This window comes from Schistocerca nitens, chromosome 3 (assembly GCF_023898315.1).
Source record: "Schistocerca nitens isolate TAMUIC-IGC-003100 chromosome 3, iqSchNite1.1, whole genome shotgun sequence".
Lineage (NCBI taxonomy): Eukaryota > Metazoa > Arthropoda > Insecta > Orthoptera > Acrididae > Schistocerca > Schistocerca nitens.
Genome location: NC_064616.1, coordinates 582,112,701 through 582,139,030, shown reverse-complemented (window position 1 = coordinate 582,139,030; position 26,330 = coordinate 582,112,701). Strand labels below are relative to the sequence as shown.

Here is a 26,330-nt window from a genome sequence, read left to right as displayed (position 1 = left end):
ACAAAACAGTCAGTGACTTACATTGTGAAAGAACCACTGTGGCATGTGTATTGTATACTTGTGTAACTTTGTCATGTAGCTTTGTTAAGGCATTACTTCAGTTTGCTGGCAGTTGTGTTCAAATTGAATGCCACAGAAGTCTAGACACTATGTCCAAAGATAGCTCTTACTATTACTATCTGGTTCCTTAACATTTTACAACTTGTTGGAATAACACGATTTTGGCATGCTTGCATAACATCGATTGAGTGTTTTCAGAATCAAGAGTATAAGCTATATTTGTGACTTGGAACCTCATTGTTGTGGAAGACATCTAACCATGTCTATAGTCAGAATGGTTTCTTTAACAAAGCCAGAAACCCATTTCTTTTCCCATTTGACCTAGTGTTCCATCCCTAATGAATGTATCATAAATGAGACTTCAACAATATTGGAAGACAAGATTGCTAATTACCCTAAAGAAGACACATCAAGTTGCAGACAGGCACAATTAAAAGACGCTTACATAAAGCTTTCGGTCACAGCCTTCATCAGTAAAATGAGACACACCCACCATTCACACACACAAGCAAGCACACCTCATGCACACATGAGCACGAACACCAGCATCTCGGAGTTGGTGGCCATGTGTGCGTGAAGTGTGCTTGCTTTTGTGTGTGTGTGTGTGTGTGTGTGTGTGTGTGTGTGTGTGTGTGTGTGTGTGTTTTTACTGATGAAGGCTGTGACTGAAAGCTTTATGTAAGTGTCTTTTAATTGTGCCTGTCTGCAACTTGACGTGTCTTCTTTATTGTAATTAGCAATCTGTCTTTTCCTACATTGTTGATATTCGTACCGGGAGTTTCCATTGTTTGATAAATGAGACTTCCATTTTTCAAATTATAGACTTCCTTGTGTAGCCTAAATGATTGATTCTATTCCATGTTTGAATAATGGTCTTCTGTGCCCAGGGGTTAATGACTTTACACATCTGTTCCTGATGCTGGTGAAATTTAGTTAAATAGGGGAAAATTTTTTGGGGCTCATTGTTCACAAAATAGATGATAAAATTCAAGAGAAGAAATTTTTCCTGAAATTTTATACTTCGGAAAATATTACTCTAAATGCAATCCATTAATTTACATATTTTTTGTTGGTGTTAATAATGTATTATTATTCATATGTACTTTTTGCAGCATCACTTCCGGGTATGTGGGAACGAACAATTACTATTGGTTCAGCTGGAAAAACTTTTAGTGTTACGGGCTGGAAAATTGGATGGGCATATGGTCCAGCCCCACTTATGAAAAATCTCCAAGCAGTCCATCAGAACAGTGTATACACTTGCTCAACACCACTGCAGGTAATATTTAAAATAACTAACTGTAATTCACACATGACATGGTAAAAAGGAATAATGCGTTTGTGCATGTGGTTGTCTGTGTGTTCCTATCTAGTGGTCAATGCTCTAGTACCATTGTTCATATTTCATCGAGAAGTTTTCATTATCATGTCAATGACTCTGGTAGAAGTAGATTTAATGAAATGATTTGCACTTTTCAACATGTTACAGTTCATTTTACACATTTTTAACTTATGATCTGTTATCAGTCCTTAAATATTTGCACTGAACAATATCAGCATTTTTCTTGAGTACCCAATTTCAGTAAGTAATGGCAAATGTGAATGTTCTGTTCGTTGTCACATCTAATATGGAGAGTCACACTGCTTAATGTCACAGTAACAGTTCTTTGTTGTGTACACAAAGCTGCCATCAACCCAGAAGTTCATTTGGACACCACAGGCATGGTCCTATTTGAGGTGATACGTCCCTGCCTACCTCTGCCCTTTGAAATGTGTTACCAAGCCATTTATAGGGGGACATACAGTTTAATGTGGACTCAGAACTATGGTGCTGCTTCATTGGATATGTTCTGAAATCTGTTGATTTTTCAGTACTGTGCTTTCTTATTGATGTTAGTACAGCCAAACTATCCTTGGAAAGTAAAGACATAAATTTTGTCATGGAGGCAGAAGCATATGCTTTTTGATTTTATGACCTGTGTATTTTCCTCTGTAAATATTTAATTGTGACTGATAACAGCATATGTAGCAACTTAAATTGCTACCTTGTTATCCATAGTTTGCTCTAAAATTGTTTTTCTCACATCTTTTTTTCTTTTTCTTTGCATGTTTAGGAAGCAGTAGCAAAAGGATTTGAAATAGAAATTGAACGAATGGGATCACCTGAGTGTTACTTTGAAAGTCTTGCTGCTGAGCTTGTAACAAAGAGAGACTATATGGCAAAGTTCCTGTCTGAAGTTGGTATGAATCCAACTATTCCAGAAGGAGGATACTTCATGATTGCTGACTGGTCACCCTTGGGTAAATTAATTTATGGTTTTGTGCAAACATTAATTGCTGAAAAATGTGTTGTATCACCCTCATGACTTTCATAATTGTTTTTTATTGGAAACTTCCATCTTCAATATGATTTTGACCACAGGAAATTGCTATGTACAACCACATAGGTAGCGGAAGTAAAAGTAAACCTACATTCTCAATGCAGTTCAGCAGAGCACTCTCTCTCCAAATGTGAATGGGACAAAGTGGCTTAAGTACTGTGTTCAGTCTATCAACATTCTTTGCTGTACCATTTCAAGCTTAGACTATACACACATTGTCACTGTACTGCCATAAGGGTATTAGCATGGGAAGTTGTCTGCTGAATGGGTCTGTCAAGTTTTGGGTCAATATTACGTACAGATTCAGGGTGCTTCTCATAGCTATTGAAGGTAATTTGAGGGCTGTGTGATACTGGGAAAAGTGTCCACTAACTTATTCTCAAGCTCTACAGTCAACATCTGTGCACTGGATTTGTCTTTGTAATGACAATGTGTGAGCGTAAAGTGCCTGTGTCATCATCATCGTCATCATCATCATCATCATCTTCCTCCAAGAGGCAGGAATCAGCTTAATGGAATGGCTTGCTGACATAAACTCAGCTGAGCATGCTAAGACCAATTGAAACTAGCAGTACATTGTTGGAGAAAAGCTGTATGACATCGAGAGGGCCACAGTCAGTGGGGGACAGTTTCAAGGAGCGGTGTATCAGCCACCCTGTGGACAGCATTCTAAGGGGTATCTAATCTTGTTACAATGCACTGGAGGCTGATAGAGAGAGCAACTTAGTACTGAATGTAACTCGGCAGCAGATTTTAATTTCATAGATTTGCACTTTGAACAGATTGCCTTTATTTTGCATATTGTTTTGATTTTATTTTAAAATAAAATTATGTCTGTTAGTTTTACAGGGCTAATTCTTTATTCTGTGCTCTCCTTGAAGCTAAGATTTCACTCACTCATTTGAAGATATGCAAGTGGTGCAAAATTTCTTTTTGAGAAGTTTACATTAAGTTTTGGTTTAACTCACGGTATGACAAATCTGACACCAGTCTGAAGTAACAGCATACGCAGGGCTAAAACACATTTGTGATATATTCAGGAGGAGCTAAATATATATTTTCATCAAGGTGTTAGTTCTGCTAAATAATTACTGGTAAATGTAAAATGACAGTTGTTCCATCTTTGTTGTTCTCTTGACTTACAGAACATTAATCTCTTTAAGGAAAGAAATATTAAATTTCATGCTATAGCCATTCACAAGTTTACCAGAGGATTGTATTCCCATGTTGTTGTTGTTGTTGTTGTTGTGGTCTTCAGTCCTGAGACTGGTTTGATGCAGCTCTCCATGCTACTCTATCCTGTGCAAGCTTCTTCATCTCCCAGTACTTACTGCAACCTACATCCTTCTGAATCTGCTTAGTGTATTCATCTCTTGGTCTCCCTCTACGATTTTTACCCTCCACGCTGCCCTCCAATGCTAAATTTGTGATCCCTTGATGCCTCAGAATATGCCATACAAATGATCCTTTCTTCTAGTCAAGTTGTGCCACAAACTCCTCTTCCCCCAATTCTATTCAATACCTCCTCATTAGTTATGTGGTCTACCCATCTAATCTCTAGCATTCTTCTGTAGCACCACATTTCGAAAGCTTCTATTCTCTTCTTGTCCAAACTATTTATTGTCCCATGTTTCGCTTCCATACATGGCTACACTCCATACAAATACTTTCAGAAACGACTTCCTGACACTTAAATCTATACTCGATGTTAACAAATTCCTCTTCTTCAGAAACGCTTTCCTTGCCATTGCCAGTTTACATTTTATATCCTCTCTACTTCAACCATCATCTACATTTTATATCCTCGACCATCATCAGTTATTTTGCTCCCCAAATAGCAAAACTCCTTCACTACTTTAAGTGTCTCATTTCCTAATCTAATTCCCTCAGCATCACCCGACTTAATTTGACTACATTCCATTATCCTCATTTTGCTTTTGTTGATGTTCATCTTATATCCTCCTTTGAAGACACTGTCCATTCTGTTCAACTGCTCTTCCAAGTCCTTTGCTGTCTCTGACAGAATTACAATGTCATCGGCGAACCTCAAAGTTTTTATTTCTTCTCCATGGATTTTAATACCTCTGAACTTTTCTTTTGTTTCCTTTACTGCTTGCTCAATATACAGACTGAATAACATTGGGGAGAGGCTACAACCCTGTCTCACTCCCTCCCCAACCACTGCTTCCCTTTCATACCCCTCGACTCTTACAACTGCCATCTGGTTTCTGTACAAATTGTAAATACCCTTTCGCTCCCTGTATTTTACCCCTGCCACCTTTAGAATTTGAAAGAGAGTAATCCAGTTAACATTGTCAAAAGCTTTCTCTATGTCTACAAATGCTAGAAATGTTGGTTTGCCTTTCCTTAATCTTAAGGGAGGCGAAAATTTAATAGTCATGGGTGACTGGAATTCGGTAGTAGGAAAAGGGAGAGAAGGAAACGTAGTGGGTGAATATGGATTGGAGGTAAGAAATGAGAGGAAGCTGCCTGGTAGAATTCTGCACAGAGTACAACTTAATCATAGCTAACACTTGGTTCAAGAACCATAAAAGAAGGTTGTATTCATGGAAGAAGCCCGGAGATACTGACAGATTTCAGATAGATTATATAATGGTAAGACAGAGATTTAGGAACCAGGTTGTAAATTGTAAGACATTTCCAGGGGCAGATGTGGACTCTGACCACAATCTATTGGTTATGAACTGTAGATTAAAACTGAAGAAACTGCACAAAGGTGGGAAGTTAAGGAGATGGGACCTGGATAAACTGACTAAACCAGAGGTTGTACAGAGTTTCAGGGAGAGCGTAAGGGAACAAATGGCAGGAATGGGGGAAAGAAATACAGTAGAAGAAGAATTGGTAGCTTTGAGGGATGAAGTAGTGAAGGCAGCAGAGGATCAAGTAGGTAAAAAGACGAGGGCTACTAGAAATCCTTGGGTAACAGAAGAAATATTGAATTTAAATGATGAAAGGAGAAAATATAAAAATGCAGTAAATGAAGCAGGCAAAAAGGGATACAAACGTCTCAAAAATGAGATCGACAGGAAGTGCAAAATGGCTAAGCAGGGATGGCTAGAGGACAAATGTACGGATGTAGAGGCTTATCTCACTAGGAGTAAGATGGATACTGCCTACATGAAAATTAAAGAGATCTTTGGAGAAAAGAGAACCACTTGTATGAATATCAAGAGCTCAGATGGAAACCCAGTTCTAAGCAAAGAAGGGAAAGCAGAAAGATGGAAGGAGTATATAGAGGGTCAGTACAAGGGCAATGTACTTGAGGACAATATTATGGAAAGGGAAGAGGATGTAGACGAAGATGAAATGGGAGATACGATACTGCGTGAAGAGTTTGACAGAGCACTGACTGACCTGAGTCGAAACAAGGCCCCGGGAGTAGACAATATTCCATTAGAATTACTGACAGCCTTGGGAGAGCCAGTCCTGACAAAACTCTACCGTCTGGTGAGCAAGATGTATGAGACAGGCGAAATGCCCTCAGACTTCAAGAAGAATATAATAATTCCAATCCCAAAGAAAGCAGGTGTTGACAGATGTGAAAATTACTGAACTATCAGTTTAATAAGTCACTGCTGCAAAATACTAATGTGAATTCTTTACAGATGGATGGAAAAACTAGTAGAAGCCGGCCTTGGAGAAGATCAGTTTGGATTCCGTAGATATATTGAAACACGTGATGCGATACTGACCCTACGACTTATCTTAGAAGCTAGATTAAGGAAAGGCAAACCTACATTTCTAGCATTTGTAGACTCGGAGAAATCTTTTGACAATGTTGACTGGAATACTCTCTTTCAAATTCTGAGGGTGGTAGGGGTAAAATATAGGGAGCGAAAGCTATTTACAATTTGTATAGAAACCAAATGGCAGTTATAAGAGTTGAGGGGCATAAAAGGGAAGCAGTGGTTGGGAAGGCAGTGAGACAGGGTTGTAGCCTCTCCCCTATGTTATTCAATCTGTATATTGAGCAAGCAGTGAAGGAAACAAAAGAAAAATTCGGAGTAGGTATTAAAATTCATGGAGAAGAAATAAAAACTTTGAGGTTCGCCGATGACATTGTAATTCTGTCAGACACAGCAAAGGAATTGGAAGAGCAGTTGAACGGAATGGATAGGGTCTTGAAAAGAGGATATAAGATGAACATCAACAAAAGCAAAACAAGGATAATGGAATGTAGTCGAATTAAGTCGGGTGATGCTGACGGTATTAGATTAGGAAACGAGACACTTAAATTAGTAAAGGAGTTTTGCTATTTGGGGAGCAAAATAACTGATGATGGTTGAAGTAGAGAGGATATAAAATGTAAACTGGCAATGGCAGGGAAAGCGTTTCTGAAGAAGAGAAATTTGTTAACATCGAGTATAGATTTAAGTGTCAGGAAGTCGTTTCTGAAAGTATTTGTATGAAGTGTAGCCATGTATGGAAGTGAAACATGGACGATAAATATTTTAGACAAGAAGAGAATAGAAGCTTTCGAAATGTGGTGCTACAGAAGAATGCTGAAGATTAGATGGGTAGATCACATAACTAATGAGGTGTTGAATAGGATTGGGGAGAAGAGAAGTTTGTGGCACAACTTTACTAGAAGAAGGGATCAGTTGGTAGGACATGTTCTGAGGCATCAAGGGATCACCAATTTAGTATTGGAGGGCAGCGTGGAGGGTAAAAATCGTAGAGGGAGACCAAGAGATGAATACACCAAGCAGATTCAGGAGGATGTGGGCTGCAGTAGGTACTGGGAGATGAAGAAGCTTGCACAGGATAGAGTAGCATGGAGAGCTGCATCAAACCAGTCTCAGGACTGAAGACCACAACAACAACAATCTTCCTTCTAAGATAAGTCGTAGGGTCAGTATTGCCTCACGTGTTTCAACATTTCTACGGAATCCAAACTGATCTTCCCCAAGGTTGGCTTCTACCAGTTTTTCCATTCGTCTGTAAAGAATTCGTGTTAGTATTTTGCAGCCATGGCTTATTAAACTGATAGTTCGGTAATTCTCACATCTGTCAACACTTGATTTCTTTGGGATTGGAATTATTATATTCTTCTTAAAGTCTGAGGGTATTATCGAAATAGACGACAGAGGGATAGAGAAACAATTAAAATCGCTCAAAAGAGGATAGGCCGTTGGACCTGATGGAATACCAGTTCGATTTTACACAGAGTACGCAAAGGAACTTGCACCCCCCCCCCCCCCTTCTTGCAGCGGTGTTCCGTAGGTCTCTACAAGAGCGTAGCGTTCCAAAGGATTGGAAAAGGGCACAGATCATCCCCGTTTTCAAGAAGGGACGTCGAACAGATGTGCAGAACTATAGACCCATATTTCTAACGTCGATCAGTTGTAGAATTTTGGAACACGTATTATGGTCGAGTATAATGACTTTTCTGGAGACTAGAAATTTACTCTGTAGGAATCGGCATCGGTTTCGAAAAAGACAATTGTGTGAAACCCAGCTCGCGCTATTCGTCCACGAGACTCAGAGGGCCATAGACACGGGTTACCAGGTAGATGCCGTGTTTCTTGACTTCCGCAAGGCGTTCAATACAGTTCCCCACAGTCGTTTAATGAACAAGGTAAGAGCATATGGACTATCAGACCAATTGTGTTATTGGATTGAAGAGTTCCTAGATAACAAAATGCAGCATGTCATTCTCAACGGAGAGAAGTCTTTCAAAGTAAGAGTGATTTCAGGTGTGCCGCAGGGGAGTGTTGTAGGACCATTGCTATTCACAATATACATAAATGACCTTGTTGATGACATCGGAAGTTCACTGAGGCTTTTTGCGGATGATGCTGTGGTATATTGAGAGGTTGCAACAATGGAAAATTGTACTGAAATGCAGGAGGATCTGCAGCAAACTGATGCATGGTGCAGGGAATGGCAATTGAATCTCAATGTAGACAAGTGTAATGTGCTGCGAATACATAGAAAGAAAGATGCCTTATCATTTAGCTACAATATAGCAGGTCAGCAAATGGAAGCAGTTAATTCCATAAATTATCTGGGAGTATGCATCAGGAGTGATTTAAAATGGAATGATCATATAAAGTTGATCGTTGGTAAAGCAGATGCCAGACTGAGATTCATTGGAAGAATCCTAAGGAAATGCAATCTGAAAACAAAGGAAGTAGGTTACAGTACGCTTGTTTGCCCACTGCTTGAATACTGCTCAGCAGTGTGGGATCCGTACCAGATAGCGTCGATAGAAGAGATAGAGAAGATCCAACGGAGAGCAACGCGCTTCGTTACAGGATCATTTAGTAATCGCGAAAGCGTTACGGAGATGATAGATAAACTCCAGTGGAAGACTCTGCAGGAGAGACGCTCAGTAGCTCAGTACGGGCTTTTGTTGAAGTTTTGAGAACATACCTTCACCGAGGAGTCAAGCAGTATATTGCTCCCTCCTACGTATATCTCGTGAAGAGACCATGATGATAAAATCAGAGAGATTAGAGCAAACACAGAGGCATACCGACAATCCTTCTTTCCACGAACAATATGAGACTGGAATAGAAGGGAGAACCGATAGCGGTACTCAAGGTACCCTCCGCCACACACCGTCAGGTGGCTTGCGGAGTATGGATGTAGATGTAGATGTCTCATACATCTTGCTCACCAGATGGTAGAGTTCTGTCAGGACTGGCTCTCCCAATTCTGTCAGTAGTTCTAATGGAATGTTGTCTACTCCCAGGGCCTTGTTTTGACTCAGGTCTTTCAGTGCTCTGTCAAACTCAAAAAATTTTGGCATGTGAACATATTCACACTTCTTTGTGCTGAAAGAGAATAGCAGAGAGACAGCAACAGTGGAAGGGAGAGGAGACATTGTGTGTGAGAGAGAGAGAGAGAGAGAGAGAGAGAGAGAGAGAGAGAGAGAGTGAGAGAGAGAGGGGGGGGGAGGCAGTGGTGTTGGGAGAGAGAAACTGCTAGTGTGAGAGAGATAGATGGATGAAGACCATAGCAGTGGGAGCCAATGAGAGATGAAATATTCATGGTCAGTGAGTGGCCAAAGAGAGAGAAAATGTTCATGGTCAGCGAGAGGCAGTGGCAGTTAAAGAAAAAGAGAGATGCCTGGAGATAGAAGCACTGAATGGAAAAGAGAGCGGAGACAGAGGAAATGAGAACAGGAGGACAGGAGGCAGGAGGTCAGTGAACATCATACACAGTCTTGGAGAAATTTTAAACTGGTGGGTACAGGGGAAAAGATCCGCCACCCCCCCCCCCTCCCCCTCCACCCATTTTTGAGCTGCCCGGGTATGGTGGAGACACTGGCAGTGGCATAGAAAGACAAAAGAAGACAGTGTAAGTGATAGAGGAGACAGAGTCAGTGAGATATACTGTAAATGAGTGGGAAACAATGAGACAGTGAGAGAGAGAGACATAGTCAGTAGCAATGAGAAGGAGATGCTGGGTATGCAGCCTTCACTCCAGGGGGACTGGCTTTAGAATGCTTTGTGTTAAAAGAGTGAATATGTTTGCGTGCCAAAATTTTCCGTGATCCTGTCAGACTCTTTCCAGTAGCAACGAATTTACCTTTTTGTGCTCCAACAGGACCATTTTTCTGCTGGTTTATACTATGGTACTACACATTACACAAGATATTGCAGGCAGAATTCAAGCAAATTAACAGTTGTTCATGGTGCAATAGGTTGAATCAGAGCATGTGGTAATATATACACGTGTATCATCGAGCCACTATTAATGCTTTGCCGTCTGCACGTCTCATACAAATTTATTCGCTTGGCACCGGCAGCACTAATTTGGAGTACTTGGCTTGTCACCCGCCATTCTTGACATTATTGGGAGATTATAGATTGTTAAGTTTTAGTAATCTTATCGTTAGTTCTCATAAGTTCTCAACCCTGTTCCCCTATTTTCATGAAAATTTGAAAATATACATACGTAAATAAATACAAAATTTGTTTGCTTCATATATTTGTTTATTTGTATTGTCTTTGGTACATAGTATTTCTATTTCATATGATACACAGCAAAACGGCCTCAAAGATGTAACAAAACTCCACAAGGCTTGCACATTATCTTTGTTGTTCTCCTTTTTTTGTTTTTGGAACAAACGTGGCAGTTTCTTCGTTTTCATTTATTTGTTTCAGAAATATGTATTAGTTGGTGTTGCATTATGTGACTGGAAACTCTGTCAACCGGATCATGATGAGACATATGCGATGTAGTGGCAACCTCCAAGTTTTGCCTTGCAGTAATGCTTGTACCCTCAGAAATGTGTGTGTTTGACGAGACGCAAAACCATAATGTTCCTTTTTTCCTCAGAAATGTGGTTTGAAATGGTGAGCAAATTCGAATTAATGTTTGTCCAGATACTACATAAATGCAACGGTTTATTAGGAGTATCTTTAAGAACTCGTGTATAATACATATAGAACTTCCCCAGGAATCATTGAGAAATAATAAAAATTGCATCAAAATGCAAACATTCATCAATTTGCGCAAGCTGTCGGAGAAAGAAAAAGCAAAAAGCTGAGTAGCTCACTGCCAATTAGCGAGAAAGTGACGTTCATCTTCGCAGTAGTGAAGAGCTGAAAAAATTAATAATAGACAAAATGTGTGCAGGAGTTCTGATTAATGTTGCAACTGGATTGAAAGCTGTATAGTTACTGTAATAGCATGTTTGAACTATAGTTCTCAACATTTCTTGGTATTATCTCATCTATACAACTGACTATGGCCAACTTTTTCACATTTAACGTAATGGATGTGCAGGTTTACCGACAAGAAAAAAAAAACGGTATACGAACCAGCATTGTTTCCTGTGAAGTGTAGTTTTCAACTACACTATGTGATCAAAAGTATCCAGACACCGCCAAAAACATACATTTTTCATATTAGGTGCATTGTGCTGCCACCTACTGCCAGGTACTCCATATCAGCAACCTCAGTAGTCATTAGACATCGTGAGAGAGCAGAATGAGGCACTCCGTGGAACTCATGGACATCGAACATGGTCAGGTGGTTAGGTGTTATTTGTGTCATATGACTGTACACAACATTTTCACACTCCTAAACAACCCTAGGTCCACTGTTTCCAATGTGATAGTGAAGGGGAAACATGAAGGGACACATACAGCACAAAAGCGTACAGGCCGACCTTGTCTGTTGACTGACAGAAACCGCCGACAGTTGAAGAGGGTTGTAATGTGTAATAGGAAAACATCTATCCAGACTATCACACAGGAATTCCAAACTGCATCAGGATCCACTGCAAGTACTATGACAGTTAGGCGGGAGGTGAGAAAACTTTAATTTCATGGTCGAGCGGCAGTTCGTAAGCCACACATCACACCAGTAAATGCCAAATGACGCCTCGCTTGGTGTAAGGAGCGGAAACACTGGACGATTCAACAGTGGAGAAACATTGTGTGAAGTGACAAATCACGGTACACAATGTGGCGATACGATGGCGGGGTGTGGGTATCGGGAATGCCCGGTGAATGTCATCTATCAGTGTGTGTAGTGCCAACAGTAAAATTCGAAGGTGGTGGTGTTATGGTGTGGTCATGTTTTTCATGGAGGGGGCCTTGCACCCCTTGTTGTTTTGCATGGAACTATCACAGCACAGGCCTACATTGATGTTTTAAGCACCTTCTTGCTTCCCACTGTTGAAGAGCAATTCAGGGATGGCGATTGCATCTTTCAACACGATCAAGCACCTGCTCATAATGCACAACTTGTGGCAGAGTGGTTACATGACAGTAGCATTCCTCTAATGGACTGGCCTGCAGAGTCCAGACCTGAATCCTATAGAACCCCTTTGGGATGTTTTGGAATGCCGACTTCATGCCAGGCCTCGCCAACCGGCATCGATACCTCTCCTCAGTGCAGCACTCCGTGAAGAATGGGCTGCCATTCCCCAATGGACCTTCCAGCACCTGATTGAACATGTGCCTGGGAGAGTGGAAGCTGTCATCAATGCTAAGGGTGGGCCAACACTGTATTGAATTTCAGCATTACCGATGGAGGGCACCACGAACTTGTAAGTCATTTTCAGCCAGATGTCTGGATACTTCTGATCACATAGTGTATGTCAAAGTCTTCTGCTGAACTTATTTCAATGTAACAGTTGGTATTCAAGTGTAATTACATGTAACTGACTATGACCAGTTGATTTTATGATGCTCATATTCTTCATGTGATCTGTGCTGTTTACTACAGTAATAACATGTGTTCAGACAGTTTTGCCCACATGTGAAAAGCTAATAGTTTTCATTGTAAAACAGGGATCTCAAACCATTTTTCTGCAACATCGGAAATAAGCAATATGATGTCCTCAGCACACAGTGTAGTGCTAATTAACTATAACGTCTTCGAACAGTTGCCAAGTGCTTTGAAAATGACAGTGAAAATATGAGCATCTAAAAAGGAACTTGTGGCATTAAGTTAAACCTAAGTATCTATGATTCCAACTAGTCCACTGTTCAAATACGATGACAAAGGCCAAACATTATCATTTTAAAAGATACCAGAATAGATAGTGATCTGGTATATTACTGATGAGTGAGTCATAAAGCTACAATCGAAAATGATATAGATGATTTAACAGTAACATTTTAGCAGCAGAAAAGCACTTAACATTTCAAAGTAATCTGACGGAAACAAAGTCCTTTGTCAAAAACTCCGCATAAATACATAGACTGTGTCATCTGCTAGAACACACAGTTCCTTGCTGATGTCATAGCAGCCAGCCAATGGGAGAGCAAAATTGTTATTGTCCAACCTTATTTGTAAGAGCCTTGTGATTGTAGAAATTTATGTAATCCACAGAAGTAAGAACTAAGAAGGTTTTATGGAAGCATTCTGTACAAAGGCAGTCATGTTCACAAATGGTGCTTGTTTGCAACATGGAAAATGATAAAGCCATTTCTGAAACAGATATTCAATGAGTAAGATAGGTATGATAGTTAGTTTATTTATTAAACCTTTACAGTCGAATTACACAACTTCTAGGTGTTCAAGATGGTGATACTGTGCTATGAACATTTTCTTCACTATCATGTATCACGTGCATTTGCAATGCCCAGAAAACCAACACCACCACCACCAACAACAACAAACCTTTCACTGCATTAATTAATAATGTACCTTCACACAACAATATGTAGTAAAGACTGGCAGGAGTTTGAAAGTAGCAGGAAAACCTCTGGATTACCGCCAATGACTCTAGATCGGAATATAACCACAGGTATCATTAAAAAGTGAACAAGTTATATGTGAGATGTTTTAAAGAATGCAAACAAATTTAGTTAGTAAACGACCTTAGGATTAATTTCTTCTTTTTTATCTACAACTTTTAGCAAACATTTATCCATTTTTGCACAAAATTGTTCTTATTTCCCAAGGAATGAAAACAAAATGTAAGCAGTCGAATATGTTAGAATACATGCTCTGTGAGCTGAAGAGTAGCGAGAGAGTATTGCCCAGCAAACAGAATGTGGAAGGAGAACAATGCTTTGCTCTGTGCATGCGCTCAGCCATTGTTATGTTCAGTTTCACTCAAGTAATATCTGTGTATAAAAGAGCATTTATCTACCCTGTTTATACAAGATTGCTTGAAATCTCCATGAAACTCATTCTGAGCTTAAGGTCTTGAAAATCATTAGAATCAACACCAGCAACAAACTCAGCAACCATCAAATTATCGATGTTACAACTGTGCTGCATTAATAAATAGTAAAATATTAAAATGCATGCATATTCCCCACATAATGCCAATCCCCACAAAATCCCCGAATCGAATTGAATTTCCCCACAGTTTACATGCTCGCGGGTGAAACAGCGCTTTCCCATTGGCCTTCCAATTCTGATTTTTCATTGCTTGCTTGATTAGACCTGGAATGGCGTGGTGGGGATAGTGCAAAAACCCTAGGTTCGTTCAAGATACAGTTGCAAACTGTGTGGATGCATTCGACACAGGCATTCTTGCAATCCGCATGGTTTGTGACTGGGTGAAAGCTGTTTGAGTTGTGGCTAATGTGATTTTATTCTCTTGAGGGATTTTTCTGTAGAAATGCATTCCATATATAAAGCCTGGGGTATCAAAAGCAGAAGGATCTCACTATTCTCTGTTAATGTTGCTTCCAAAATGAATTAATTTTCCCTCTTCTGTACAAGGATCCGATAACAAGAGCTGATAACTGGTGGTCACATACTATACTCACTGCTATAAATGACACACGCACATTAAGTTGGTTCACTTTAGAGGGGAGGTGTTGCATGCCAGTTTCTTAACCAGTGAGTACATTGTGGCCCCTCCCTACAAACTAAACCGATGATAATTTGTCTTCAAATTTGGTAATTTCTGGTATTTGTTATGTTTGGGCATTTACTACATTGTTGTCTATTAACATTGGTACTAATTATCTGCACTGTATTGTCAATCAGCAACAAAATTTGTGTTACCAAAATCTATGAGACAAGCTGAACAAATTTTTTAATCGTACACATATAATCAAAAAGTATAAAAGAAAACAAGACGTTGATGAGGAAATTGGTGTTGGGAATAATTAAGAATGTCTTCAGATATCTATATCTACATCTAAATCCATACTCTGCAAGCCACCTGACGGTGCGTGGCAGAGGGTACCTTGAGTACCGCTATCGGTTCTCCCTCTATTCCAGTCTCGTATTGTTTGTGGAAAGAAGGATTGTCGGTATGCCTCTGTGTGGGCTCTAATCTCTCTGATTTTATCCGCATGGTGTCTTCGCGAGATATACGTAGGAGGGAGCAATATACTGCTTGACTCCTCGGTGAAGGTATGTTCTCGAAACTTCAACAAAAGCCCGTACCGAGCTACTGAGCGTCTCTCCTGCAGAGTCTTCCACTGGAGTTTATCAATCATCTCCGTAACGCTTTCGCGATTACTAAATGATCCTGTAACGAAGCGCGCTGCTCTCCGTTGGATCTTCTCTATCTCTTCTATCAACGCTATCTGGTACGGATCCCACACTGCTGAGCAGTATTCAAGCAGTGGGCGAACAAGCGTACTGTAACCTACTTCCTTTGTTTTCGGATTGCATTTCCTTAGGATTCTTCCAATGAATCTCAGTCTGGCATCTGCTTTACCAACGATCAACTTTATATGATCATTCCATTTTAAATCACTCCTGATGCGTACTCCCAGATAATTTATGGAATTTACTGCTTCCAGTTGCTGACCTGCTATATTGTAGCTAAATGATAAAGGATCTTTCTTTCTTTGTATTCACAGCACATTACACTTGTCTACATTGAGATTCAAGTGCCATTCCCTGCACCATGCGTCAACTTATTGCAGATCCTCCTACATTTCAGTACAATTTTCCATTGTTACAACCTCTCAATATACCACAGCATCATCTGCAAAAAGCCTCGGTGAACTTCCGATGTCATCCACAAGGTCATTTATGTATATTGTGAATAGCAACGGTCCTACGACACTCCCCTGTGGCACACCTGAAATCACTCTTACTTCGGAAGACTTCTCTCCATTGAGAATGACATGCTGTGTTCTGTTATCTAGGAACTCTTCAATCCAATCACACAATTGGTCTGATAGTCCGTATGCTATTACTTTGTTCATTAAACGACTGTGGGGAACTGTATCGAACGCCTTGCGGAAGTCAAGAAACACGGCATCTACCTGGTAACCCGTGTCTGTGGCCCTCTGAGTTTTGTGGACAAATCGCGCGAGCTGGGTTTCACACAATTGTCTTTTTCGAAACCGATGCCGATTCCTACAGAGTAGATTTCTAGTCTCCAGAAAAGTCATTATACTCTAACATAACACGTGTTCCAAAATTCTACAACTGATCGACGTTAGAGATATAGGTCTATAGTTCTGCACATCTGTTCGACGTCCCTTCTTGAAAACAGGGATGACCTGTGCCCTTTTCCAATCCTTTGGAACGCTACGCTCTTCTAGAGACCTACGGTACACCGCTGCACGAAAGGGGGGGGGGGGGGGGTGCAAGTTCCTTTGCGTACTCTGTGTAAAATCGAACTGGTATCCCATCAGGTCCAGCGGCCTTTCCTCTTTTGAGCGATTTTAATAGTTTTTCTATCCCTCTGTTATTGATTTCGATATCTACCATTTTGTCATCTGTACGACAATCTAGAGAAGGAAATACAGTGCAGTCTTCCTCTGTGAAACAGCTTTGGAAAAAGACATTTAGTATTTCGGCCTTTAGTCTGTCATCCTCTGTTTCAGTACCATTTTGGTCACAGAGTGTCTGGACATTTTGTTTTGATCCACCTACCGCTTTGACATAAGACCAAAATTTCTTAGGATTTTCTTCCAAGTCAGTACATAGAACTTTACTTTCGAATTCATTGAACGCCTCTCGCATAGCCCTCCTCACACTACATTTCGCTTCGCATAATTTTTGTTTGTCTGCAAGGCTTTGGCTATGTTTATGTTTGCTGTGAAGTTCCCTTTGCTTCCGCAGCAGTTTTCTAACTCGGTTGTTGTACCAAGGTGGCTCTTTTCCATCTCTTATGACCTTGCTTGGCACATACTCATCTACGTTTTGTATCAGTGGTTCTCCAAGAAGTTTTGACCACAAGTGGGAAGCAGAAACGTTTGACTCAATTTCATTCATCATAATTGATGTTTTTGGAAATTTTATTCTTTAAATACGGTAATGAAACATTGCACCACTTGCATGTTTTTCCATGTTTCGCATGATGCATTTCAAAAATTTCTCTTTGTGATGATCAAATTTTTACTTAAATATTTTTTGTGTTGCTGTCTTGCACCGTAGCTGTGTTTTTATGGTTATATCATGCTGTGCCTTCTCCATTGTGCAGAAAACCAGACACACGCAAACCATCACTCATACTGTTTGTGAAATTTCAGTGTGTGCGCGCGTGTGTTTTTCTGCATAATGTAGGAGTCAGTCACAATACAGTGCCTTAACATCGAAAAGACAACACAATATAGTGCTAGATATGCACAACACACATACAAACAACATATAAAATACTTATGTATATATTTTCACTTGACAATAAGAATAAATTTTCTAAATGCATAGTGCTAAGCATGAAAAAAATATGTACCCAGTGCACTGTTTCATTATTTAAATGAGAAACATTTGAGCAATGTGAATAGAGCAGAGGTGTCAACTAGGGGTACAGGTGGTCAGACAACGAAACATGCCAAATGTGTGTTCGAGCAGTTCAACTAAAGCCAAAGGGTTCTGATGGTCAAACTATCACGAAGCTGCTCGTGCGCAGTAGAGACAATTTCAAAATGGTTGCACTCGGTTGTGATACTTTACCCGAACGAATCTCCTGAGTCCTGTATCTTTTCCGTTCTCATACAAGCCATGAGGTGCTCCGTCTCTTTGTTGATGGAGGGGATATGTTTCGTAATAGATTTCTCACTGGTGATAAGTCATGGCTGCATCATTATGATCCTGAAGGAAAATGAGACAACACAGTGTTTGGAAATCGCCAGTTTTTCCAACACCAAAAAAGGTGAAAATTGTTCCATCTGCAGGAAAAGTGATGATGATCAGTTTTGTTACTATTATGGAATGATTGGGTCAAGAGGAATGTTTGAGATGAGTCATCGGCTTTGACCAGTGACATAATGTTAATGGCTGCTGTCATGTTACCTTTTGGTGCATATATTCTCAGTTCTGTTGTTAGTTGGTGAAGCCTATGAATGTGATAAGACTGCTCTGTAGCTTAGTCTGTCTGAAAAATTGCCAATAAAATCATATAATGGTCACCATATTGTTTACGGCATTTGTCACATATTTCCTATGTCACTGCTCAAAGCCGACAACTCATATCAAATACTCACTAATCCTCCCGCATACTATGGTTACAGCAGCATACTATACATACATGTTGGCTAACCCAAGAAAGCACATTGCAAGCAAATGACAAGAACTTCCTCATGAGTGGGTCGCAACTTCATAATGCCAATGCAGGGCCTCATGTCGGAAGTTAAGTCCGGCAGTTTCTGGCTTAGTCAACATTATTTGTGTACCGCATCTGCCTTATAGGACTGATCTTGCACCCAGTGATTTTTGCTTTTTATTCCCGTCACTAAAGGCAAAACTTCAGGGCATTTGATTTGAGAACTCTGACGTATTGCTCAAGAGAAGTAAAATGATTTTCAAGGACCTGACAAAGAATGGCCTACACCATGTGTTTGAGAGCTGACAGAGACACTATGAAAAGTACATTCAAGTGGGAGGGTAGTACTTTAAAAAAGATCATGTAAAATTGAAACGGAGTAAGAAATATCTATGGAAAAAAAAATCTGTCTCAGTCTTTGTTGGTCAGCCCTCATTGGTACTGAATGATGTGCATCAGTAGATCAGTAGTAGTTCATTGTAATGTGAGCAAGTGATCAATACATATTTCCATAACTAGGACTGCAGTTGTGGTCTTAACCAAAGTTTGTTAGTGTACATATGGGATTTGGAAGCTATGTGAATAATATGTTGCGAGATAATGGAAATATCAACCAGTAATAAATTACTTAGCTGATATAGTAATTCTATGCATTGACATGGCTTGTCATATGGACCAAAATGCCACAGCTGTGAATTTGTATGTTGAGACAGGGAGTATGAGTTGTAGGATGGTGTCACTTACCAAATGAAAGTGTTGGTATGTTGACAGGAGACAATAAAAAACACACAAACACACACACAAATTTCAAGCTTTCGCAACCCAAGGTTGCTTCGTCAGGAAAGAGGGAAGGAGAGGGAAAGACGAAGGGATGTGGGTTTTAAGGGAGAGGGTAAGGAGTCATTCCAATCCCGGGAGCGGTAAGACTTACCTTAGGGGGAAAAAGGGACAGGTATACACTTGCGCGCGCGCAATGAAGTCGTATCCCTGCTGGAGAGCCACATTCAGGGTCTGATCCAGTCCTGGAAAGTATCCTGTCACACGTGGGGCACTTTTCGGGTTCTTCTTTGGGAGGTTCTGGGTTTGAGGGGATGAGGAAGTGGCTCTAGCTATTTGCTTCTGTAACCTCCCAACCTATCAGAACTCCGGAAATAGGAACTTGCCCTTCAATATATCCTCTCTTCCCGTTACCCACCTGGCCTAAACCTCCGCTAATTTCAAGTTGCCGCCCCTCGTACATCACTTGTCACTCAACAACATCTTCGCCTCTGTACTTCCGCCTCGACTGACATCTCTGCCTAAACTCTTTGCCTTTACAATGTCTGCTTGTATATATATATATATATATATATATATAGCTGTATGCCCTATACTGAGTGGTTTGTGAGATAGAACATATTTAATGTAAATTGTTATTTATTTTCTGTATTATTCAGTACATTGTCAAGTTTACACATGTAAAACAGTTAGTAAACATTACAACATGCATTTTACAAAGTATTAATTGAAAAATAAATGCTTTTAACACATTCATCTCTAGGCGTCATCGTATGCGTCACATTACAGCTGTTGTGCAGCTCACAATAAATGTCTGAATATCCCACCATCAACTTCATTGCATCTGTACAATTTTGGGAGAACACGTGTTGCTTGTCAGAGTGCCACTGTACACTTCCTAATGAAGTCAGAAGCATCGAGGATGTGACCGGGCAGTTCATCTCGCATATTCACCTTTCGTTTGTACACCTCAGACTTCATTTAACCCCATAAACAAAAATCTAATGGTGTAAGGTCTGGTGATCTTGGTGACCAGTTAACTGTACTACGAAGCCCAATCCAGTGATTAGGGTTAGACATGTATGTGTGTGCACCATTAGGACAAAACATATGTATATTAACTGTGTGCTATGATGGATACCATCTGCAATAGGGCGTATGTCCGTATGATGTTTCTTGTTTCACATGAGCATCCCTGTCATTTCCTTGAACATTGATCATTCCTTCCAGGACACCTTGTATAAAAGGTAATATCCTATTATCTTGTGGCAAGTAGGGAAGTAACTGGAGAAAGAAGAGAACTCTTTAACACTTTCTTATACAGATTTTGTTAAAGATTCAATACCAAAGCATAAGAGTCATTTAAGAGAATTACAGGTCATGGCTTTGCAAGAGATTTTATGAAATAATCTGAAGTATAAAGGTGGCTCAAACAGGCCAGTGCTCTGTGTTTGACATCCCCAGGTGGTACCATCATGTGACTGAATTTGTACAGGGACCCTGACAGCAACACCACCATGTTGAATAATACTTTTCGTGCAGCTACAGGACGTCGTGTTAAGACTCAGGCTGTGCGTAATAGGCTGCATGATGCGCAACTTCACTCTCGACGTCCATGGCGAGGTCCAGCTTTGCAACTACGACACCATGCAGTGCGGTACAGATGGGCCTAACAACATGCCGAATGGATCGCTAAGGGTTGGCATCATGTTCTCTTAACTGATGATTGTCACATATGCCTTCAACCAGACAATTGTTGGAGACGTGTTTGGAGGTAACCCCATTAGGCTGTACACCTTAGACACACTGTCCAGCAAGTGCAGCAAGGCGGAGGTTCCATGATGTTTTGGAGTGGTATTATGTGGGGCTGATGTATGCCACAGGTGGTTATGGAAGGCACCGTAATGGCTGTACAATAAGTGGATGCCATCCTCCGACCGATAGTGCAGCCATATCAGCAGCATATTGGCGAGGCATTCTTCTTCACAGATGACAATTCGCACCCCCATCGTGTGCATCTTATGAATGAGTTCCTACAGGATGACGACATCGCTCGACTGGAGTGACCAGCATGTTCTCCAGACATGAACCCTGTCGAACATGCCTGGAATAAATTGAAAAGGGCTGTTTATGGATGATGTGACCCACCAACCGCTCTGAGGGATCTACGCTGAATCGCCGTTGAGGAGTGGGACAATCTGGACCAACAGTGCCTTGATGAACTTGTGGATAGTATGCCACGATGAATACAGGCATGCATTAGTGCAAGAGGATGTGCTACTGGGTATTAGAGGTACTGATGTGTATGGCAATCTGGTCCACCACCACTGAAGGTCTTGCTGTATGGTGGTACTTCATGTAATGTGTGGTTTTCATGAGCAATAAAAAGGGCAGAAGTGATGTTTATGTTGATCTCTAGTCTTAAGTTCCTGTACAGGTTTTGGACCTCTCACAACTGAGGTGATGCAAAACTTTGCAAAACTTTTTTTGATGTGTGTAGGTCTTCAGCTTGTTCACAATGTGCAATTGCAAGCTTAAAAAGTCATTAAGTTTGTGGTCACCAGCTGGATACATTAGGAATTCACCATTTATCATTTAATTTGTTCCTTTACTCAGAAACAGTGTGAAGTCTCTGTGAGACAGAATGGCTGATCAGTAATTACATTCTGGAAGTGAAATTCCAAGTACTGCAAGTAGAGAGATTGAAAGAAGATGGGGTGGGGGAAGGGGAGTAGGCACAAAGACACTATACATAGCTTTCAGAACTATTAGCTTCTTTTTTTTTGTGAGGAAGAAGGGACAGACGGGAAACAAGTGGTAGCAAACTCAGATCCAAGGTTAAGGGAGACCAACCTGGACGATGATGATGATTTTAAAGGAGTTCTTACTTCAAATGTTTGTTTGAACACCGCCATGCTTTATTAAGCTCGTGTTCCTCTTCAAGGTGATTGGCCCTCGCTGCCTCAGCTGAATGTAGAGGGATCTACAAGTTGGTGTGGAATCTGGTTCAAATTCCTACTTGATCCACTCATATTCACAAAGCACTGCCAGTGATAAAAGTTATCCTTTCTCTGAGACAGATTCAGCTACCAAGGCATACTCTTAAAGTTACATATTTTGTTAAGAACATAAAATAATTGAAAATTTGGACACACAAAAGTGCAGTAAAATCTCATTTAACATATCAAAGTGTTTTGGAACAATGTGGGTCTCTCTCTCTCTCTCTCTCTCTCTCTCTCTCTCTCTCTCTCTCTCTCTCTCTCTTCTTTTCCTTTTTTTTAAAAAAATAAAGAGTATTTAACTACAGCTACTTTGATCTGTAACTTGTGTAATGTAAGTCGTTCAGTGAGAATAATTCAGATTTTTTTTATTGCAGAGTCTAAAGTCAATTTAAATGATGAAACTGATAAATATAAGGATTATCGTTTCACCAAATGGATGACGAAAAATGTTAAGCTTCAAGGAATACCACCATCTGCTTTCTATTCTGATGAACACAAGAACCTGGCTGAAAACTTTGTTCGTTACTGTTTCATTAAGGTATATTTCAGTCGTCTGCTGTCTTCTTTAGTCTTTATCATTGTATTAGTACATATTTAATAAATGTGAATTTATGAATTTTCAGAAAGATGAAAACCTGCAGAAAGCACATACTATTCTGAAAAACTGGAAGAAATAGTAATCCTGGTGAACTGAAACATTAATTTAAACTGCTTGCTCTTTGGAGTTATGTCTAAAGTAAATGCCTGACGGAGGCGATGTTAAACCTGCTTGGTTTTGTCTCCTGTAAATTGCAATCTCTTTTTATATTTGTTCCTATTAAAAATTTATATTGTAAGGTAGAAGTACATGTACTGAAATATGAAAAAAAGGAACAGGTAAAAAATTCACTTGTAAGTGAATAAATTATTTTATGATAATAACTTGCATTTAAAAGTGATTTATTTGGAAACTGTTAAGTTCTTTGTCTGGCCTCTAATTTGAGAAAAATAGCTAAATTCTCAAGAATCTCAAAGCATGTTGAGAAATGTTGAACTGTGCTGCCCACTCTCGGACAGGTGTGCAAATCAGCCTACTGTTAGTGCAAGAACAATTTCCTAAAAGTGCGGCTATCAAGTTAAGCGTAAAGCCCCGTATACAGCGCTCACAGATGGTGCAGTCTCAGTCACAGTTATTATGCATGTAAAAGGAACACTTCACCCATGCATATTAAATTAAATGGTATCATTTTTGATTGATTTACTGGAACACTGGTTTTAAATTAGTATGGAAACAAGTTCATTTACAAGAAAAAATGTCGTAGAACTAAACCCAGTTTCAATGTTGTTCAGAAATAAATGCATTTTTTGGTTTTCATTAATACAGTTGTGTTTACTGTTCCACTGAAATAGTCTGATGGGTCAGTCTTTTCCAAGTTGTGCAGCACTGATTGCTTGACCATTTCAGAAAAAATTGATATTCACTGGCCAAATTCCCTCATGTTTGGTGGACTCAAATATATTTTTAAAACATATTTATTGGTTATTATTTAGAAACAGTGGCCATTTTTGTTTCATGCCGCAAACTTTTCAAATAAAAAGCATTTAGTTCAGCACATACTGGACTATAAATTAAAATCACGATCACCTAGCTGAATGAATGAATTCCTTAATATATTTTTTAATGGCTCAGAGTTATTGGTTGCAAATTAAACTTGTTTTTTGAACATGAACAGTGTTTTTCCAAAAACAGAATAATTTCTCAGCCTTAATATTTTTTGTGCTATTACACTACACAGCATGGTTACTTTTTATAGAGTATCGATGGTGAGATGCTTACACTTAAAAAAAATCAACTATTTATAAAAAGAAAACAATTTTTTTATTTTTTTGTTCTTTGACCTGCAATATCTTTGTTAGGGAACCAGATAAAAATCTGAAAATTACACACTTAATAGACCTTTATGTAGTAACCACAACCAACAGTGGGAACACCTCGGGCTGCGGATCGGAGCCGCCAGGCGGAGACCGACTATGAGCGACACAACAAGGAAGAGATAAACAACAGAGGTTTGTGGAAGCCACAACACCAAACGTAAATCCACTCGGAACCAGAGCCAGGCAAATGTCAACAACGAGCAATGACCAGAACGCAGTACCGCCGATAGAAACGAAATCCAGAGCGAGTACCAGACTGACTGGACTAGGGCAGAGCGGGTCCCTATATACGAAACCGGAGGGAGCGGCTATTGGCTGCTGTCTGCACGTGGCTTAGCGGTGGCGCCCTCGCTGCGCGAGAGCCACTGCGTGGAATAGCCGCCGCTGAGGCAGAGTCCTCTATGGGCTGACCACGTCCATTTGTTCTGCCGCGTGTTCGACTTCCGCGGCGGAAGGTACTAGACTTTATGATATCAAACTTCAGTATAAATTTCAACTTTGAGATTCAATGGGAAGTTACGAAAAAAAAATACCAATATGAGCCAAAAACACATTTCTTAATATCAGCACGAATGGATAAAGTGTATCAGTTATACAATTTAAACACATTATATGATCACTTAAAAAAATGCCATCTAATTACATTATCTTGTTCTCACCTTATTTGTTTTTACTACATTGCTCATTGAGCAACAGAGAAATGACTTCACCCAATTTGGGCATTAGGTTAAAAGTTTGGCCAGTTGCTGTTGTAAATGCCAGGAGAGACAGCTTCTTCAGTACATTTTTAACAGGCATCCAGACTTGATACTTTTCAATTTTTTTAAATGAGGATCTTGGTCATGGTGGGTGGTAAAATATAACATGCACATCTTGGTTTTGACAATCAATATTACCAACTTCGACAATCCACCACTGTTCACCATGAACACAAGCCACTATGTCCTTACTTTGAAATGTCAGCGATACAAGTTTTCTGCATTGATGAAGTTCACTACCGGGGGATGTTGATGTGAACTTACATTTGAGCAAGTTGTGTGACTGAGGTATAAAACGACGAAAAGATTGGATGCCTTTAATCATCTGGCAAGTGTTGGAGCTTTCCTCTAAGACACTAGCATAGAGTTCTTGTATTTCCTCACATTTTACAAAAACATAGGTAATCTCTTTTTACCTGTTCTTTACAGAATTTAAACATTTCTTGAGGTGTCAAGATCTGATTCTCATAGGTTCACTGTAGACTTGCTTATGTGACAGCTCACTTTGTTGTACCGCTGACGCCATCACATGCATTTTCACATCTTGACGAACAAAGGAATAGTTTTCAGAAAACTCAGCGAGAACTAAGCATTCGTCAAGTGCCAAGGTTTGCTTTTTGTTTTTCAGAAATTTACCCTGAGCTTTGGCAATGAAATGATGCATTTTCAGTTTTTAAGGTTAGCTACCAACACTTCAGAAGTCTATTCTCATGGTTTTGTAACTGTCACCGTTTTGATCATGTCTGGTCACCCATTTCTTGTATTCTATATTGTCAAGCATCCAGTTCTTCAACCATGTCAAGTAAAGCTTGTCTGTTTGGACGGTATTGACATTTTTCTGTGATCATACAATTGTAACTGTCAATATTGCCAACCAGAACTTCCAAAAGGTTTTTATAGTCATCTTTAAGATTGGCCCCATCTATTATCAACCTTACATTCTGGTGATACAAACAAGTGCAAACATTATGGGTGCCAGGCACCCCTGCAACAATACATCATGTCAGTCTCAACTTGCAAAATTTCGGCCTTCTAATTTTAATGTCAGGATTTTCTTTTTTGAATTCAGTGAATAGTTCATTTAAATTACACAATATTAAATTTTTGTCTCTGTTTTTCTGTGAAAAAAATGGTATTAAGATACAATCTTTTTTGCCATCCATCAAATGGCTGTTATTGACATCTTCATAGAACCTATTAACTTTTTGATCATGTTTTTATGAATGAAATTAGATGTGTTTGTCTTTTGTAATGCAGGTAAAATTCTCTGCTCTTAGTAAAAGCCTTGTTAAGTTGTTATATTCGATCCGAGAATTTTTAGAACTTTCATCTGGTTTAGTGCAACTTTGCTTTTGAAATGAAACTACCAAATTCTTTTTGACAGTAGTTGCCACTTTCTCAATTTTTGCACTCAGTGCAAAAGGTCTTTCTTCTTCACTTGAAGTCCCCCACCCCACGTGACACTAAACGTTAATTTGCTTTCACGCCAGAACACCTTTTTCAAGATAACATCAACTGAATGTATCATGAATTTAAC

The 26,330-nt window shown here is 39.7% G+C and overlaps 1 protein-coding gene across 6 annotated transcripts in view; it reads left to right on the top strand.

The window, feature by feature from the left end:
- LOC126248495 (kynurenine aminotransferase) overlaps positions 1–23,042 on the top strand; it is a 59,648-nt gene extending 36,606 nt beyond the window's left edge. For all 6 annotated transcript variants that reach the window (XM_049949531.1, XM_049949529.1, XM_049949527.1 and 3 more), the window contains exons 6-9: positions 1,173–1,339; positions 2,175–2,361; positions 22,496–22,659; positions 22,745–23,042. In XM_049949531.1, the coding sequence (XP_049805488.1) occupies positions 1,173–1,339; positions 2,175–2,361; positions 22,496–22,659; positions 22,745–22,798 (572 nt within the window). In that variant the 3' untranslated portion in view covers positions 22,799–23,042. The remainder of the gene's footprint in view (positions 1–1,172; positions 1,340–2,174; positions 2,362–22,495; positions 22,660–22,744) is intronic.
- The last annotated feature ends 3,288 nt before the right edge of the window (positions 23,043–26,330 follow it).